At 45.1% G+C, this 20754-nt stretch overlaps 1 protein-coding gene across 1 annotated transcript; it reads left to right on the top strand.

The window, feature by feature from the left end:
- Positions 1-16878: 16878 nt before the first annotated feature.
- LOC109760847 (uncharacterized) lies at positions 16879-18922 on the top strand. The gene has a single exon (XM_020319650.4). It carries the CDS (start codon positions 17294-17296, stop codon positions 18605-18607), a length of 1314 nt encoding a protein of 437 aa, XP_020175239.3. The 5' UTR covers positions 16879-17293; the 3' UTR covers positions 18608-18922.
- The last annotated feature ends 1832 nt before the right edge of the window (positions 18923-20754 follow it).

A 20754-nucleotide genomic window follows, 5' to 3' on the forward strand; every position in this document is an offset into this window, starting at 1 on the left:
GCATGTGCTCAGATTGTCTGAGTACTACAATCACTTGAATCGAGTGGGAGTTAATCTTCCAGATGAGATAGTGATGGTTCTCCATAGTCACTGCCACCAAGCTATTAGAGCTTCGTGATGAACTATAACACATCAGGGATAGACATGATGATCCTTGAGCAACTCGCGATGTTTGACACCGCGAAAGTAGAAATCAAGAAGGAGCATCAATTGTTGATGGTTAGTAAAACCACTAGTTTCTAGAAGGGCAAGGGCAAGAAGGGATACTTCATGAAACGGCAAATCAGTTGCTGCTCTAGTGAAGAAACCCAAGGTTGAACCCAAACCCGAGACTAAGTGCTTCTGAAATGAGGGGAACGGTCACTGAAGCAGAACTACCCTAGATACTTCGTAGATGAGAAGGCTGGCAAGGTCGACAGAAGTATATTGGATATACATTATATTAATGTGTACTTTACTAGTACTCCTAGTAGCACCACGGTATTAGATACCGGTTCGGTTGCTAAGTGTTAGTAACTCGAAATAAAAGCTGCGGAATAAACAGAGACTAGCTAAAGGTGAGATGACGATATGTGTTGGAAGTGTTTCCAAGGTTGATGTGATCAAGCATCGCATGCTCCCTCTACCATCGAGATTGGGGTTAAACCTGAATAATTATTATTTGGTGTTTGCGTTGAGCATAGACATGATTGGATTATGTTTATCGCAATACGGTTATTCATTAAAGGAGAATAATGGTTACTCTGTCTATTTGAATAATACCTTCAATGGTCTTGCACCTAAAATGAATGGTTTATTGAATCTCGATCGTAGTGATACACATGTTCATGCCAAAAGATATAAGATAGTAATGATATTACCACATACTTGTGGCACTGCCACTTGAGTCATATTGGTATAAAACGCATGAAGAAGCTCCATGTTGATGGATATTTGGACTCACTCGTTTTTGAAAAGATTGAGACATGCGAACCATGTCTATTAGTATATATGCATGAAGAAAGTCCATACAGATGGATCATTTGGACTCACTTGATTTTGAATCACTTGAGACATGCAAATCATACCACATGGGCAAGATGACTGAAAGGCCTCGTTTTCAGTAAGATGGAACAAGAAAGCAACTTGTTGGAAGTAATACATTTTGATGTGTGCAGTCCAATGAGTGCTGAGGCATGCAGTGGATATCGTTATGTTCTTACTTCACAGATGATTTGGGTAGATGCTGAGTGTATTTACTTGATGAAACACAAGTCTGAATTATTGAAAGGTTCAAGTAATTTCAGAGTGAAGTTGAAGATCGTCGTGACAAGAGGATAAAATGTCTGTGATATGATCATAGAGATGAATATCTGAGTTACGAGTTTGGCACACAATTAAGAAATTGTGGAAATTGTTTCACGACTAATACCGCCTGGAACACCATAGTGTGATGGTGTGTCCGAACATCATAACTGCACCCTATTGGATATGGTGCATACCATGATGTCTCTTATCGAATTACACTATTGTTTATGGGTTAGGCATTAGAGACAACCGCATTCACTTTAAATAGGGCACCACGCAATTCCGTTGACACGACACCATATGAACTATGGTTTAGAGAAACCTAAGCTGTTGTTTCTTAAAAGTTTGGGGCTGCGACGCTTATGTGAAAAAGTTTCAGGCTGATAAGCTCGAACCCAAAGCGGATAAATGCATCTTCATAGAATACCCAAAACAGTTAGGTATACCTCCTATTTCAGATCTGGAAGCAAAAGTGATTGTTTCTAGAAACGGGTCCTTTCTCGAGGAGAAGTTTCTCTCGAAAGAATTGAGTGGGAGGATGGTGGAGACTTGATGAGGTCATTGAACCGTCACTTCAACTAATGTGTAGCAGGGCACAGGAAGTTGTTCCTGTGGCACCTACACCAATTGAAGTGGAAGCTTATGATAGTGATCATGAAACTTCAGATCAAGTCACTACCAAACCTCATAGGACGACAAGGATGCGTACTACTTCAGAGTGGTACGTAATCCTGTCTTGGAAGTCATGTTGCTAGACAACAATGAACCTACGAGCTATGGAGAGCGATGGTGGGCCCGGATTCCGACGAATGGCTCGAGGCCATAAAATCCGAGAGGATCCATGTATGAAAACAAAGTATAGACTTTGAAAGAACTACTTGATGGTCGTAAGGCTGTTGGGTACAGATGGATTTTAAAGGGAAGACAGACAATGATGGTAAGTGTCACCATTAAGAAAGCTCGACTTGTCGTTAAGATGTTTTTCGGCAAGTTCAAGGAGTTGACTGCGATGAGAGTTTCTCACTCGTAGCGATGCTAAGAGTCTGTTAGAATTATATTAGCAATTACTGCATTATTTATGAAATCTTGCAGATAGGATGTCAAAACATTGTTTCCTCGACGATTTTCTTGAGGAAAGGTTATATGTGATACAACCAGAAGGTTTTGTCAATCCTGAAAGATGCTAACAAGTATGCAAAGCTCCAGCAATCCTTCTAAGGATTGGAGTAAGCATCTCGGAGTTGGAATGAACGCTTTGATGAGATGATCAAAGATTTTGGGTTTATACAAAGTTCATGAGAAACTTGTATTTCCAAAGAAGTGAGTGGGAGCACTATAGAATTTTTGATGAGTATATGTTGTTAACATATTGTTGATCAGAAATGATGTAGAATTTCTGGAAAGCATCCAGGGTTATTTGAAAAGTGATTTTAATGGAAAACCTGGATTAAGCTACTTGAACATTGAGCATCAAGATCTATAAGGATAGATCAAAAACGCTTAATAGTACTTTCAAATGAATACATACCGTGACAAGATTTTGAAGGATTTCAAAATAGATCAGCAGAGAAGGAGTTCTTGGCTGTGTTACAAGGTGTGAGTATTGAGTAAGACTCAAGACCTGACCACGGCAGAAGAGAGAGAAAGGACGAAGGTCGTCCCCTATGCTTTAGACGTAGGCTCTACAGTATGCTATGCTGTGTACCGCACCTGAAGTGTGCCTTGCCATGAGTTAGTCAAGGGGTACAATAGTGATCCGGGAATGGATCACATGACAGCGGTCAAACTTATCCTTTGTATCTAGTGGACTAAGGAATTTTCTCGATTATGGAGGTGGTAAAACAGTTCGTCGTAAAGGGTTACGTCGATGCAAACTTTGACACTAATCCGGATGACTCTGAGTAGTAAACCGGATTCGTATAGTAGAGCAGTTATTTGGAATAGCTCCAAGTAGCGCGTGGTAGCTACATCTACAAGATGACATAGAGATTTGTAAAGCACACACGGATCTGAATGTTGCAGACCCGTTGACTAAAACCTCTCTCGTAAGCATAACATGATCAAACCCTAGAACTCATTGAGTGTTAATCACAAGGTGATGTGGACTAGATTATTGACTCTAGTGAACTTTGAGTGTTAATCACATGGTGATGTGAACTAGATTATTGACTCTAGTGCAAGTGGGAGACTGTTGGAAATATGCCCTAGAGGCAATAATAAAATGGTTATTATTGCATTTCCTTGTTCATGATAAATGTCTATTGTTCATGCTATAATTCTATTAACTGGAAACCGTAATACATGTGTGAATACATAGACCACAACATGTCCCTAGTAAGCCTCTAGTTGACTAGCTCGTTGATTAATAGATGGTTATGGTTTCCTGACCATGGACATTGGATGTCATTGATAACGGGATCACATCATTAGGAGAATGATGTGATGGACAAGACCCAATCCTAAGCATAGCACAAGATCGTGTAGTTCGTTTGCTAAGAGCTTTTCTAATGTCAAGTATCGTTTCCTTAGACCATGAGATTGTGCAACTCCCGGATACCGTAGGAATGCTTTGGGTGTACCAAACGTCACAACGTAACTGGGTGGCTATAAAGGTGCACTACAGGTATCTCCGAAAGTGTCTGTTGGGTTGGCACGAATCGAGATTGGGATTTGTCACTCTGTATGACGGAGAGGTATCTCTGGGCCCACTCGGTAATGCATCATCATAATGAGCTCAATGTGACCAAGTGGTTGGTCACGGGATCATGCATTACGGTACGAGTAAAGTGACTTGCCGGTAACGAGATTGAACAAGGCATTGGGATACCGACGATCGAATCTCGGGCAAGTAACGTACCGATTGACAAAGGGAATTGTATACGGGATTGATTGAATCCTCGACATCGTGGTTCATCCGATGAGATCATCGTGGAACATGTGGGAGCCAACATGGGTATCCAGATCCCGCTGTTGGTTATTGACCGGAGAGTCGTCTCGGTCATGTCTGCATGTCTCCCGAACCCGTAGTGTCTACACACTTAAGGTTCGGTGACGCTAGGGTTGTAGAGATATTAGTATGCGGAAATCCGAAAATCGTTCGGAGTCCCGGATGAGATCCCAGACGTCACGAGGAGTTCCGGAATGGTCCGGAGGTAATGATTTATATATGGGAAGTCCTATTTTGGCCACCGGAAAATGTTCGGGATTTTTCGGTATTGTACCGGGAAGGTTCTAGAAGGTTTCGAAGTGGCGCCCACCTGCATGGGGGGACCCACATGAACGTGGGTAGTGGGGGCAAGGCCCCACACCCCTGGTCAAGGCGCACCAAGATCCCACCTTAGAAGGAATAAGATCATATCCCGAAGGGATAAGATCAAGATCCATAAAAAGGGGGGATAACAATCGGTGGGGAAGGGAAATGATGGGATTTCTTTCCCCCACCTTTGCCAACGCCCCAATGGACTTGCAGGGCAAGAAACCATCCCTCTCCACCCCTATATATAGTGGGGAGGCGCATGGGAGCAGCACCCCAAGCCCTGGCGCCTCCCTCCCTCCGGTGACACCTCTTCCTCCCCGCTTGCGCTTGGCGAAGCCCTGCCGGGATCCCGCTACTTCCACCACCACGCCGTCGCGCTGCTGGATCTCCATCAACTTCTCCTCCCCCCTTGCTGGATCAAGAAGGAGGATACGTCCCCGCTCCGTACGTGTGTTGAACGCGGAGGTGCCGTCCGTTCGGCGCTAGGATCATCGGTGATTTGGATCACGACGAGTACGACTCCATCAACCCCGTTCTCTTGAATGCTTCCGCTCGCGATCTACAAGGGTATGTAGATGCACTCCTCCCCTCTTGTTGCTAGCATCTCCTAGATTGATCTTGGTGACACGTAGGAAAATTTTGAATTTCTGCTACGTTCCCCAACAGTGGCATCATGAGCCAGGTCTATGCGTAGATTCTATGCACGAGTAGAACACAAAGTAGTTGTGGGCGATGATTTGTTCAATTTGCTTGCCGTTACTAGTCTTATCTTGATTCGGCGGCATTGTGGGATGAAGCGGCCCGGACCGACCTTACACGTACTCTTATGTGAGACAGGTTCCACCGATTGACATGCACTTGATGCATAAGGTGGCTAGCGGGTGTCTGTCTCTCCCACTATAGTCGGATCGGATTCGATGAAGAGGGTCCTTATGAAGGGTAAATAGCAATTGGCATATCACCGTTGTGGCTTTTGCGTAGGTAAGAAACGTTCTTGCTAGAAACCCATAGCAACCACGTAAAACATGCAACAACAATTAGAGGACGTCTAACTTGTTTTTGCAGGGTATGCTATTTGATGTGATATGGCCAAAAGGATGTGATGAATTATATATGTTATGTATGAGATTGATCATGTTCTTGTAATAGGAATCACGACTTGCATGTCGATGAGTATGACAACCGGCAGGAGCCATAGGAGTTGTCTTAATTTATTGTATGACCTGCGTGTCAATGAAAAACGCCATGTAATTACTTTACTTTATTGCTAACCGTTAGCCATAGTAGTAGAAGTAATAGTTGGCGAGACAACTTCATGAAGACACGATGATGGAGATCATGATGATGGAGATCATGGTGTCATGCCGGTGACGAAGGTGATCATGCCGCGCCTCGAAGATGGAGATCAAAAGGCGCAAGATGATATTGGCCATATCATGTCACTTTATGATTTGCATGTGATGTTTGTCATGTTTACATCTTATTTTCTTAGAACGACGGTAGCATAAATAAGATGATCCCTCACTAAAATTTCAAGAGATGTGTTCCCCCTAACTGTGCACCGTTGCGAAGGTTCGTTGTTTCGAAGCATCACGTGATGATCGGGTGTGATAGATTCTAACGTTCGCATACAACGGGTGTTGACGAGCCTAGCATGTACAGACATGGCCTCGGAACACAAGCAAAACACTTAGGTTGACTTGACGAGCCTAGCATGTACAGACATGGCCTCGGAACACAAGAGACCGAAAGGTCGAACATGAGTCATATAGTAGATACGATCAACATGGAGATGTTCACCGATGATGACTAGTCCGTCTCACGTGATGAGATCCCGGACGTCACGAGGAGTTCCGGAATGGTCCGGAGGTAAAGATTTATATATGGGAAGTCCTATTTTGGCCGCCGGAAAATGTTCGGGATTTTTCGGTATTGTACCGGGAAGGTTCTAGAAGGTTCCGAAGTGGGGCCCACCTGCATGGGGGACCCACATGAACGTGGGTAGTGGGGGCAAGGCCCCACACCCCTGGTCAAGGCGCACCAAGATCCCACCTTAGAAGGAATAAAATCATATCCCGAAGGGATAAGATCAAGATCCCTAAAAAAGGGGGATAACAATCGGTGGGGAAGGGAAATGATGGGATTTCTTTCCCCCACCTTTGCCAACGCCCCAATGGACTTGGAGGGCAAGAAACCAGCCCCCTCCACCCCTATATATAGTGGGGAGGCGCATGGGAGCAGCACGCCAAGCCCTGGCGCCTCCCTCCCTCCCGTGACACCTCTTCCTCCCCGCTTGCGCTTGGCGAAGCCCTGCCGGGATCCCGCTACTTCCACCACCGCGCCGTCGTGCTGCTGGATCTCCATCAACTTCTCCTCCCCCTTGTTGGATCAAGAAGGAGGAGACGTCCCCGCTCCGTACGTGTGTTGAACGCGGAGGTGCCGTCCGTTCGGCGCTAGGATCATCGGTGATTTGGATCACGACGAGTACGACTCCATCAACCCCGTTCTCTTGAACGCTTCCGCTCGCGATCTACAAGGGTATGTAGATGCACTCCTCCCCTCTCGTTGCTAGCATCTCCTAGATTGATCTTGGTGACACGTAGGAAAATTTTGAATTTCTGCTACGTTCCCCAACAGCCTGTATTTACAAGAAAGTGAGTGGGAGCTCTGTAGCATTTCTAATATTATATGTGGATGATATATTATTGATTGGAAATGATGTAGGATTTCTGGATAGCATAAAAGGATACCTGAACAAGAGTTTTTCAATGAAAGTCCTCGGTGAAGCTGCTTATATATTGGGCATCAAGATCTATAGAGATAGATCATGACGCTTAATTGGACTTTCACAAAGCACGTACCTTGGTAAAGTTTTGAAGAAGTTCAAAATGGATCAAGCAAAGAAAAGGGTTCTTGCCTGTTTTACAAGGTGTGAAGTTGAGTCAGACTCAATGCCCGACCACCGCAGAAGATAGAGAGAAAATGAAAGTCATTTCCTATGCTTCAGCCATAGGTTCTATCATGTATGCACTGCTGTGTACCAGACCTGATGTGTGCCTTGCTATTAGTTTAGCAGGGAGGTACCAAAGTAATCCGGGAGTGGATCACTGGACAGCGGTCAAGAACATCCTGAAATACCTGAAAAGGACTAAGGATATGTTTCTCATTTATGGAGGTGACAAAGAGCTCGTCGTAAATGGTTACGTTGATGCAAGCTTTGACACTGATCCAGATGACTCTAAGTCACAACCGGATACGTATTTATATTGAACAGTGGAGCTGTCAGTTGGTGCAGTTCTAAGCAAAGCGTCGTGGCGGGATCTATGTGTGAAGCGGAGTACATAGCTGCTTCGGAAGCAGAAAATGAAGGAGTTTGGATGAAGGAGTTCATATCCGATCTAGGTGTCATATCTAGTGCATCGGGTCCAATGAAAATCTTTTGTGACAATACTGGTGCAATTGCCTTGGCAAAGGAATCCAGATTTCACAAGAGAACCAAGCACATCAAGAGACGCTTCAATTGCATCCGCGATCAAGTCAAGGAGGGACACATAGAGATTTGCAAGATACATATGGATCTGAATGTTGCAGACCCGTTGACTAAGCCTCTCTCACGAGCAAAACATGATCAGCACCAAGACTCCATGGGTGTTAGAATCATTACTGTGTAATCTAGATTATTGACTCTAGTGCAAGTGGGAGAATGAAGGAAATATGCCCTAAAGGCAATAATAAAGTTGTTATTTATACTTACTTATATCATGATGAATGTTTATTATTCATGCTAGAATTGTATTAACCGGAAACTTAGTACATGTGTGAATACATAGACAAACAGAGTGTCACTAGTATGCCTCTACTTGACTAGCTCGTTAATCAAAGATGGTTAATGTTCCTAGCCATAGACATGAGTTGCCATTTGATTAACGGGATCACATCATTAGAGAATGATGTGATTGACATGACCCAGACGTTAGCTTAGGACTATGATCGTTTAGTTTGTTGCTATTGCTTTCTCCATGACTTATACATGTTCCTATGACTATGAGATTATGCAACTCCCGAATACCGGAGGAACACTTAGTGTGCTATCAAATGTCACAACGTAACTGGGTGATTATAAAGATGCTCTACAGGTGTCTCCGATGGTGTTTGTTGAGTTGGCATAGATCGGGATTAGGATTTGTCACTCCGATTGTCGGAGAGGTATCTCTGGGCCCTCTTGGTAATGCACATCACTATAAGCCTTGCAAGCAATGTGACTAATGAGTTAGTTACGTGATGATGCATTACGGAACGAGTAAAGATACCTGCTGGTAACGAGATTGAACTAGCTATAGTGATACCGACGATCGAATCTCGGGCAAGTAACATACCGATGACAAAGGGAACAACGTATGTTGTTATGCGGTTTGACCGATAAAGATCTTCGTAGAATATGTGGGAGCCAATATGAGCATCCAGGTTCCGCTATTGGTTATTGACTGGAGATGAGTCTCGTCATGTCTACATAGTTCTCGAACCCGTAGGGTCCGCACGCTTAACGTTCGATGACGATCGGTATTATGAGTTTATGTGTTTTGATGTACCGAAGGTTGTTCGGAGTGCCGGATGTGATCACGGACATGACGAGGAGTCTCAAAAAGGCTGATACATAAAGATTAATATATTGGAACGCTATGTTTGGACACCGGAAAGGTTTCGGATAGGTTCGGGCATTTTCCGGAGTACCGGGGGGTTAACGGAACCCCCCGGGGAGTTAATGGGCCTTAATGGGCCATGGTGGAAGAGAGGAGGAGGCGGCCAAGTGGGAGGCGCGCGCCCCCCAAGCCCAATCCGAATTGGGGGGGGGGGCTTTCCTTCTCTCCCTCTCCCTCTTCCTTCTTCTCCTACTCCAACTAGGGAAGGGGGGAAACCTACTCCTACTAGGAGTAGGAATCCCCCCGTTGGGCGCGCCCCATGAGGCCGGCCCTCCCCCTCCTCCACTCCTTTATACGGGGGAGGGGGCACCCCATAGACACACAAGTTGATTTCTTAGCCGTGTGCGGTGCCCCCTCCACAGATTTCCACCTCGGTCATATCGTTGTAGTGCTTAGGCGAAGCCCTGCGTCGGTAACTTCATCATCACCGTCATCACGCCGTCGTGCTGACGAAACTCTCCCTCGGCCTCAGCTGGATCAAGAGTTCGAGGGACGTCACCGAGCTGAACGTGTGCATATCGCGGAGGTGCCATGCGTTCGGTACTTGATCGGTTGGATCGCGAAGACGTTCGACTACATCAACCGCGTTACTTAACACTTCCGCTTTCGGTCTACGAGGGTACGTGGACACACTCTCCCCGCTCGTTGCTATGCTTCTCCTAGATAGATCTTGCGTGATCGTATGATTTTTTTTGAAATACTACATTCTCCAAAAGGAAGAACTAAATCTAAGGTTTTCCTTGATTCTCTCCTCCCTTGCCTGGGAGAGTCCCTGTCCCGCCTTATATACTTGTTGAGCTACTGTTACGTGAGTTCACGCCGGGTGAGATCTAATTAAGAGGGGTTCCTCGCTGCTTGGTTTCCTGGCCCATGTCTTGGCATCCCTCTCCTCAGGTGTGTGGCCCAAACGTTGGAGCACATCCCCCGATCCATATCAGGCTTCCATGAAGTGGGCTAGGACATTCTTATCTAGATGTGCGACTCACTATTCCTTGGTGTTCAGTCAATGTGTCGTTCGCTCGTCAACTAAGTTGGAAGCACAAAAGCAGTGTAGTAGGGAGCAAAGAGAGCACTACGCGGGGAGCACGAGTACACTACAGAAAGGGAAGCACAAGTGCACTACAGAAAAGGGAGCACAGATGCAGTACAGTAGGGAGCACAAGTTCAGTACACTAGGGAGCACAAATTATGATGACACAAAAGTTCATCCAAACCTATCAACATGAGATCTAGTTTCGAACATCTCGATGAGAGGAACATACCGATAAACATGGTTCATAATTGCACGCACGGTTCAAGAGATGTTTCATTTAGAAATACAGATCTACAGAAGAAAAAAAACATAAACAACCCACCCATCCATCGTTGTGGGCATTGGGAAATTACACCCAAACCCCCGGGTTGCGGAAAGTGGCACACATACATTGCGACACTTATCAACAATGGAGGAGTTTTGGATAACATTTGCAAAAGTGACCCCACAATAGTTTTTTAGGGTACAATAGAGGTGGAATCCAGGAACCCCAAATTGCGACAATTAAGTAAATAAAAAGAATGATGAGCATGAAAATTTGACGACCTTCCTTCGAACAAATCATACTTTTAGGAAGTCATTTTTGCGGTGATGGAAATTGCAAATCAGCACCTAATGCAAGGGCATCGTGGCAGGCAAGAGCTTCCAAAGTAGCAGGGTCTGAAATACCTAGGCATGCGAGCAGAGATGACCCAATATACTTGCTTATCACACTCCGACAGATATTGGAAACCATACCTCGGTTTCTGACGCTAGAACAACATCATCAACATTTACTTTCGTCATATTTTCTGGAGGAGGGATCCAACTGGGTGCACATGAGCAGGGCTGCCGGGGAACTGCTGAGGGTTGTATTGCTGTTTGAACTAGAAAGATCAGACAAGAAGTTGCCAATCAAGTTTTGCACAATGAGGTCTGAAAGATGTTCTCATGAACCGCTTGCCGACGTGCTACCCAAATTGCCCACATAGCTACCACAGTTTTGATAATCTGAGCATGTGATAATGACTCCATTGGGGAAAATATGCTCTTCCACTCCTCATTGACCGATAGGTGCTTGGCAGGATCGTCGTCTAAGATGGCCCAAACACTACGAGTCATTGCGCAGTCGAGCAAGAAGGAATTGCGCTAATTATCTTCATCGACATGACAAAAGTAGCATGCGGCGGAAGTGGCCATACATACTGTGATTTTGATTTATTTTTGTAGCGGAGAAGAAGAGGGATTGGGCGCAATGTCGGCCTGGCCCATTAAATGATGTCCGACTTGTCCAGGGCTCAGACCACCGTGGCCTATATATATGTCGCTGCTGTTCCTATCAAAAAGAAAACGCAGTGGAGCCTGAGCCGGAGGCCGCCGCCACATCCGCCGCATCAATCATCATCACGGTCGCCGTCGTCTCGCCTGCAAGTACGCGCGCCCCGTCCTAATTATGTTCCCTTCTTCTCCTCGTCCCTGTCCATAGCTCAGGCATGGCGTCTCTTATCTGCGTACATAACTATACCCTCCCTCTAGGCTAGGATGAGGGTTAGGATTTAGCCGGGTAGAAGTTGCTGAGTATCGTCGATGAGAAGTTATCAACTCCTTAGTCGACTTGCTTCTGGGTACCCTGATCTGAAGCAAAGATTAATAATACCCTAGTAGAACACTATGTAGTCCCACTTAATTGTGTCTATGTATTCTCATCCTGTACGGTAGAACACCATGTAATTCCAAAAAAATCTGGACTTGTATTTAATTCCCTTTATGTCTGTTCTCATTGCAAAATAGCACGGTCTTGAGCAGCTTAATTTTCCGACACCTTGCGACGCTCAGTTTTAAAGTTTAGGCCGTTGGCACTCTCAGAAATACGAGTGCATCTGGTTATTGATATCTTACACCGGAGTGTAGCCACACCTTTACGTAGCTGTAACACTTATACTGCATGTTGATCCAGTGTTACCGATAAGTTCTGTATGTTCTAATCCGGCATCTCTCTCTCTCTCACTTTCTCTCTGTGTGTGCGCTTAGGGCTTTATATCCACACCTCAGTTAGTTTTTTTTGTGTTGTCCAGTTCATTCTTCTAATGCGTGCCTTTTATTTTATTGTTGTGTTACAGAGGAGCTACAGTTATTTGCAAGAGCAAGACCTGATATATCTGTGCCTCTGCCATGTCCGACAGTTTCCGGTGCTGGGCAGACCTTCCGGACGGACTGCTGGACTCTATCATTGCTCGGCTGGGTGCTTCCCGTGATCTTTTTGCCTTCGAAGCCACCTGCCGCTCTTGGCGTGCCGCGTTTTCTTCATGTCCAGCAGGCTTCCCACCTCTCCATCTCCAGCCTGATGTCTCTTTGTGCTCTTCGTGTCCTCCCACCTTTAGAAAGAGCATGGTGCCCACACGCCCATGTCGTGTCACTGATATAGCCAACCGAGACACCACCCACAAGTTCTTTGAGATTCCCATATTTTGGATTCCTCGTGGAAAGAAAGCCCCGCCAAGTCCTCTGGATTTTTTTTGCTTCATTGGGGCTTCCTACGGTCATGTTATTTTTTCCAACAATAAATCATGTGTAGTTTTTGATGTGTTTACAAGCGTTACTACCTCGTCTCCACAACTGCCAGTCTTGGGTGCCAGTGGCCCCATCTATGGTGCGCTCACTGCTCCTCTAGCATCACCTAACTCATACTCATACCTCATTATCGAAGCTGGGTCACAAAATCTGTTTTGGCATGTTGGTAGCCACTCTTGGGTGGCACATTCTCTTCGTCATGGACCAATCAAGCAAATCGTGGTCTTCCAAGGGCAAGTATTTGGCATGAATTCTGGTCGCAGGCTCTTTAAAGTGCACTTGACACCCCCAAATAAGCATACAAGAACTGCCAGTTATTAAGTCAAGCTTGAGCAGTGAACATCTTTCCGACGCATTGCTGGTGTGTGGCGATATGCTTCTCTTGGTGACCATACGGGGACATACTTTACTACCAAGGAGAACCTTCGAAGTCTTCCACCTTGACCTATCGACTGAGCCCGCATTAGGTGGAGAGGTTATTGCATTGGGCGATATTCATCATCCATGACAAGAGAAGCCAGGCATTGTCTTGCATGAACCCAAAGAAATGGGGAGGGCGGAGCAATTGCATATACTTCTATGACCGCTGGTCTAAACGTGGGATCGCTTTTGAGTTGGGCAAGCCGGGGCAGGGATATGGGTATGTTACCGGTGAGTGCGACAGAAGGGTGCAACCTATGTGGTTTTTCCCCAACATGCTCTCTCTCTGCATCGGTGATGACAATCATGTTGTATTGCTGATATACCTTAATTGGAGAAGATTATGTTATTCCAAGGATGTGTAAGAATCTCTCAACCTTTTGTAACTGTCGTCGATCCATATTAAGATGTTGGCTATGAACCTCGTGCTTCTGCAGCCATCGCAATGGTGTTCATCCTGTGCTATTTTCATGGATGTGCATGTAGTGAATCATTTTTCTGTGCTAAGTTGGTGTTTATCTTTGAGACAACTTGTGTTTTCTCCACCAAGTAGTAGATCTTCCATTCGAGTTGCTCTTCCAATAAGCATGTTGCTATCTGTAGGGATGCTATGTATGTATTTACTGTGTAGTGACACAGCATACTTTATGTAGGCAACTTGTACTGTTGTGGTGACACAACAGTACATTGAGCATACTTTACTTTGTGGCGTGGTTGTGTTTGTGATTATCCGTAATATTTGGTGGTTATAGCTACAAATACTAATATTCCAGTGAGTTACACCTTATATGAATGCATAATCAGCCTGTACTATAAATCAAGGCATCAACATCGTTGCCATCATCATCAATCTGACCCGTACCATAACCAGTTTAGTTAGAATCAATACATTTTATTAGGAGAAATAACATCAGCAACCTTTCTTTCTTCTATGGAAAATATAAACATAAGTAACCCGAGAGAGACTTGTGCACAATGACGGCTTATCCGCCATCACCTCTGTTTCCAATTGCTGTCGTCGCCTCTTTTTCCACTCGCTGTCTGCCAAGTATACATAAATATACACCCTTCCTAGCTTGGCCTATTGAATCATGCCTTTTTCACCCTGTCCGTCCCTGTACTTCCATGGCTTCTCTGAACTAACCAGTCCAAGAACCCTTAGGTGGGTTCGGAAGAGAAACATTAGGCAGCCACAGAACACCAGGCACCAAGCAGAAACATTATACAAGGTGTGTTGATCAGAAAGGCAAGACATGGGATCACAGATGGCGATTGACCCGATTAGGCCAGACCACCCCTTACACATGCTGTCCAACTAAATCGCTGGCTACAGCAACAGAGACAAATCATCTGTTCAGATATCTTCCGTCTGAAGCCTTCGTGCCATGCCTGAACAATTCACTGTGTATCTCCACTGAGTTCGCAACAGCTTCAATATTTCTTATTTGATCACATGCATTCTTTTTGTTCCTTCCATTCTAACACAGTCGTACTTAAGTGCAACCCGAATGCATTTGTCCACGCCATGTTTCACCTGTGCTAGTACAACATCAGTAGGCAATTAGTCTGAGTTCATGGAGTGTTTAAAGGTTTAGGCTGCAGTGGAGCATGGAGGAGGCTGTTTCAGAAGTACTATTGCATTTGGTTATTATTGTTATGCAGGTCACATTAGCAGCAATGTTAGATGTATGAGATGCAAGTGCAATGTTAGATTGTATATTACAGCTAGCATATCAAGAATTTTGTGTTGGTCACTCTATTATTTTTTGTATTCTAGTCCATTCTACTAATACATGCCTTTTACGGTTTTACCTCGCGGAGGGTCTGCTGGACTCAATCATTGCTCGACTGGCCCTGATCTCATTCTTTGATCTTGTTGCCTTTTTTGCTACCTGTCACGAAGGAGTACTGTTATGCTCACACTCTGACAGCTCCACCTACATCGCCCAACTCACATCTCCTTGTCACCACTCTGTCCTTCCTATTTGTTTGGCCCGTTGGAAGTGACACTTGGCATCTGTGTTTTGAATTTCGGCTGAGATAAACTGATTTCGGCCGAATTTTGGCCATCTCGGCCTGGGGCAAAAAATACCAGATAGTAAATTCTGGGTGAATGTGTCTTTGCTGTACCCTGCAACAATATCAGTGAGCCATTGTGGTTGACAGGAAGTAATGGCATTGAGTTCATCTGGCTCACGTAATCTAGATAGTGGTCCTTCTGGCGAAAAAAAAGGATTTTGGTCAATTTTTGGTCAAATTTAAGTCAATTTTTGGTTAAATTTTGGTCAAATTTCTGCCGAATTTTTTGAAAATGGCCAACATTTGGCCATCTCGGCCTGGGCGAATATTTTTCCAAACCAAAAGTCAAAACCTTGCTTGGCATGAACACAAGCTTCCTCATGGATGAATACAACAGATGGTACAATTCAACGGTTTGTTCATTGCCATGGACTGCGATAGGATGATCTAAACTTTGCGGTTGGACCCTCGAATGGGCCCGCAGGAGATAGCAACTGAGTGGTGCAGCGACATGGGCCCTTTCCTAAAAGCGGCACCATCCCACCGTTAGATCTAAAAGTGACACCATCCCGCCGTTCATCCCATGTCGTCATGCCATATAAAATGCTTCCTTCCTTCTCCTTACACCCTAACCCTAACCGATCCTCCTCCTCCGCCACTGCCGCCCCTCCTCCATGGCTGCCTACTTCTATACCTAGTCCATGTCTCACCATATATCGCTCCTACGACTACATTGAATGTGGCACTACATCGTCACCTCCGCAAGGTCTGCTCTCCCCTCCCCTTCCTCCTTTCTTCCTCTCCCTCTCTCTCTCACGCATGTGAACGCATTTAAACCCTAGTTATTGTGTTATCCAATTTCATCATATGGCGTGGATGTGTGTTCTGATTAGAATTTCCGCTTGGTTCGTCTCATCACAAGAGCTCGGATCACGCTGGTAATAGGGTAAGTAAGATGTGTTACTGTCACTAACGAATCGAGTTGATGAGCTAATCTTAGAACAGACAAATTTAGTTGGTTTCAACCTCGTCAATTTCAGTGGAGTGAAAACTACAACAAAATCATCTCTGATTTAATTTGAGTCTGGTGTAAATTGAAACAAGACTCGTCACAACGTAAATAAAAAAGTCCAGTCCATTATTGTGTATTTGGGTATACATTTCTACCACTTCATCTGGGACTGCAAATCCCGACGCCTGTAGTCAGGTGTGACCAATGGACTTTTCCGCTGAACTGTATTTTTTCTGCAACACTACTAGACTAGCGGGAGAGAAATTAGGAACAATTAAACAAAGGTAGGGTGCCCATGGGCTGCAAGTAGGAAATAAAATATGCACCATAGTAGAGGAGCTCCCTCGTTGACATGATTTGTGCTGCAACTATCTGCCATATATTAACGGTTTTACCATCAATTACGGGTTTTACAATTTGGTGAGGAACATGAGCACTTGAACATAGCATAAGATAATAGTAATAGTTTCATTTTGGTAATAATTTATGAAAATAGTGATCTGGAATTGGAAAGAAGCATCAAACATAAATAAATATTCCATTGTCCCAATATTGGGTAGTATTTCCATATTGGTTGTGCATTGTTGTCACTTATGGCGCATTGTCTCTTTTTAAAGGCAATAGGATCCATCACCATTTTATTCTCATGTTCCGAAGATAAATATATGTTCCACAAAGAAGTTTTAACTACCATGACAGATTTGACAAAAGTTTCCTTTTTCACATGTTATTATCTATTTATCTTGCCCCGAACACAAGAATACCGCACTCACAAAAAAATGTTCTGAATGTAGAAGATGCAATCATGGATAAGTCTCAAGTTTTAGCTGGAGGGCCTGAGACATTCGCGAAAAGCAAGTCTTTTTTTGTTGTTGAATTTTATATGCTTATATTAAACATGAGAACCCACCAAAGTGTACTCTGAAAACATTATTTGTCAATACTTATGTATAACAAGTTTATTGATATACATATATTATTCATTAAATCTGAAGATCAAGTTATTATGCGTATACATGGTTATAGCATGCTATTTTTCTGACTTCTTTTCCTTGAATTGTTGTATTTTTGCAGAGTGTTTCATCATGCAAACGCACAGCAAACTGTGTGTCTCCGCACTTACTACTCTATCTGGACTCCAAGAGTGGGCAGACCTCCCAGATGGTTTGTTGCACACCATTCTTCCTCTCTTAGGCTCTGTACGTGATCTTCTTGCCTTTTCTGCAACATGCCGCTCTTGGCATGTTGCATTCTTGTCATACCCATCCAAATCTACCCTCTGCACCCTGTTCCCCCCTCTCCTCATCCAAACCAACATCCGTGTTGATGCTCCTCACGTTCCATCTAACGATATTCATTGCAAGTTGCACACCTGTAAGGTCATTGACCCATCCAACCAAAACATCACTTTTCGCTGCCAGATTGATGAAGAAATTCTACAAAAGATGTATTGTGTTGGCCCTTCCTATGGTCATCTCATCTTCTTTTGCTCCCGTGGATATTGTCTTGTTGTTGACCCTTTCAGTGGTTCCAAAGTTTCACCCCCACGTCTTCCAATCAGTGGCTGCGAGCGGGTTAGTCCTACCAAAATACATGCTCAACATTCAGAGATTGCGGAGTTGTACTTCTTCGGTGTTCTAACAGCTCCCATTACATCACCCAATTCACATCTCCTTGTGGGAACTCGATTCTCTCTATTTGATTGGCCAGTTGGAAGTGACTCTTGGTCAGAACTCAAACTTCCTTCTGGTGCACAAATAACTCAAATCGTGGAATTCAAGGGTCAGTTTATTGCCATGGATTATCATAGAAGGATCTACTCTTTCGAGTTAGCGCCCCAGCTTGGCCTACAAGAGATAATAACTGAGTGGTCTCCCCACTCGATCAGAACCCCATACCAAACATCATGGCTAGTGGTTTGTGGTGACATGCTCCTCATGTTCATCACGGTTGACCATTGGAGCAGACGTATTAAGGATGGTGGTATTTTGAAAAAGGTTTGTACACTTCACCTCGACATGTCAAGCAAACCTGCAAAATGGGTTGTCAAGAAAAAGTTGGGCAGCTGGGCAGCCTTTGCAGGATGTGATACGAAGAACATGCCATTATCTAATATGAACCCAGAACGATGGGGAGGGAGGAGCAATTCATTGTATTACGCCGAGAGTTCTCCACCTTGGAGAGTACACGAGCTGGACAGCGCACATGATCCTTGGGACGCTTCCATCAGGCAGTGCGTAATATATTGGGGCCACTACATGAAGCCCCTCTGGGTGTATCCAAGCATGCTCTATTCAGATGGGGCCAGTGATCATCGTGTGGAACGATAGCTTTTGTTATCCTTTTGCAACCTGGATAGATCTTGGTAACAGATGTTCATGGTGGAGGTGGTATTAGTTAGTGCTCAGAGATTGTTAGTTGCACTCAAGCCTTCAAAAGTATGTTTTATAAGTGTTGTTTAATCTTGCACTGGATGAATGTGTGAGCCGTTTAGCTAATTATAGCTTCTTGTTTTGCGGCAACTACTAAGTTTTATGGTTCCTTGGTATTCATGCATGTGTTTGATATATCACATTTCGCCTTACAAGATGTGCTTTGATCATCTGTTAGAACCTTTGAGATGTGATATTATTATTTCTTTAGTAGTTCAATGCTCTAGCTGGTAATGCACTCCTTCGTTGCCAATTGATACCAGTGGTTTTTGTTCTACTTGTTTGTTCACAACTTCATGCAAAAGAATGTAATTGCATGATGTGGTTGCGATTATCTGTGAGGCTCAGTTATAACTAACTGTTAAGTTAGGTCACATTGGTTGACCTCAAGGAAGGTAACCGTAATTTCTGAAGTCAAACGCCAATGGAAGCAAACCATTACAGGCATGATACCTTGTTCCTTCATTCTGTTGAACAATAAAGATGCCTCTCTTAAGAAATTGAGCGAAATAGCATGAATGAGTAGGGGGAACTTGTAGATGGTATAAAAGTAATCTTCTTTCAATCGCCTACACAAGGTGGAAGAAACTGACAAGCTTTTCCATACAAGTTAAGCATGTTAGTGTATATTTCACGTCGATGGCTAGCCTATAGACCATGTTCAGCACTGAACAAGAAAACTGAAGCTAATGACAATGGTATCAAGTCTCAGCACAAGTGTAAAAAAAAATAACAACAACAATTGCACACTTCCAGCTCCCATAATGTTATGTGTTTTATTAATATTATCTACCTTATCATTATGTTTTCCTGCGTTTAAGGTCCGAGGATTGTCAGATGATATCATTCGACTGTACTTATATATATGGTGTTAGCTGACTAGCCGAGTATAGCAGTAAGTCATGACATGTAACGAACCCGGCTATCGACTGGGATCGTACGGGCGGAATTGGGAAGGAGAAGGGGATGAGAACGAGGCTTGTAGAGAAAGTAGATGGGAAGAAAGAGCAGAGGGATGAGAGGAACAAGGCAACACTCAATTCACGCCTCACTGCGGATCTAGATTTGGTGATAAATACACACAGGCACTCCACACTGGATTGGGCCCACACATAGTTCCAGTAGGCACCCAGGCCCAAGGCCCTGCCAAATTACTTACTCGAGTCTCCACTACACACATCAGGGTGCAGGTGTGACATGACATCCTTTGCCCTGGAAGTTTACTCTATCGAAGAGGAAAGGTTGCTTATCTATATCTGACTGGGCATTGCCTTGATGAAAATTATTGCATGCGGCAGTGTCAGTTTCAACTTCACCATGGAAGCAGCCATGTATGATGTTCTCTGCCTCCTGAAATTTCCATGGGAGCAATTTCGTCATCTGAGTATACACGGCAGGAGTTCTGAACTATGACTTGTGGCTTTCTTTTTTACCACCCCTCCCCTCCCCGCGTGGTCCCGTGTGGCGACCGGTGAGGAAACCATAGCCGCCGGCTTCGAGCCTCCCTCGTCCCTTCCCTCCCTCACCGCCGCCGGACCATGCTGCCGGGCAAAGCCCGCCGGCGCCAGTGGTGGCGGGGCTCTTCTTCATCCCGCTCGGAGGCTGTTGGCGCGGGGCGACGACGTTCGGCGGCGCTTCGCGGCCGCGGGCCCCGGTGGCGTGGTAGCGAGGGCTTGGTGGCGGCGCGGTGGGCTTCACGGGGCTCCTCGCGCTCGTGGCTGCTGTGGCGGCCAGGTCTGGGCTCGGCCAGATCTGGCGGGGCGACGGGCACAGGAGCTTCTGCTGCTGCGTGCGGCGTGGTGGACGGGCTCGGGGCGGGCGCGCGAGCTGGTGGTGCGTGCTGGCTGAGCTCCAATCAGGCCTCCCCTGTTCCGGCCCCTGGACGACGACGAGCGGCGCGGGGTTGCTCTCCGGTGAGCGCTCTTGGCTGCGGGTGAGGGGTGGCTTTGCACTCCTTGTCGATGGCTGGGCGGGCTGTCATTGGTGGCCTCGCGTCGAGATGTGTCGGCCGCCACGGTGAGGTGACACGGGGGTGTGTCCGGTGG

Source organism: Aegilops tauschii, chromosome 3, assembly GCF_002575655.3.
Source record: "Aegilops tauschii subsp. strangulata cultivar AL8/78 chromosome 3, Aet v6.0, whole genome shotgun sequence".
Lineage (NCBI taxonomy): Eukaryota > Viridiplantae > Streptophyta > Magnoliopsida > Poales > Poaceae > Aegilops > Aegilops tauschii.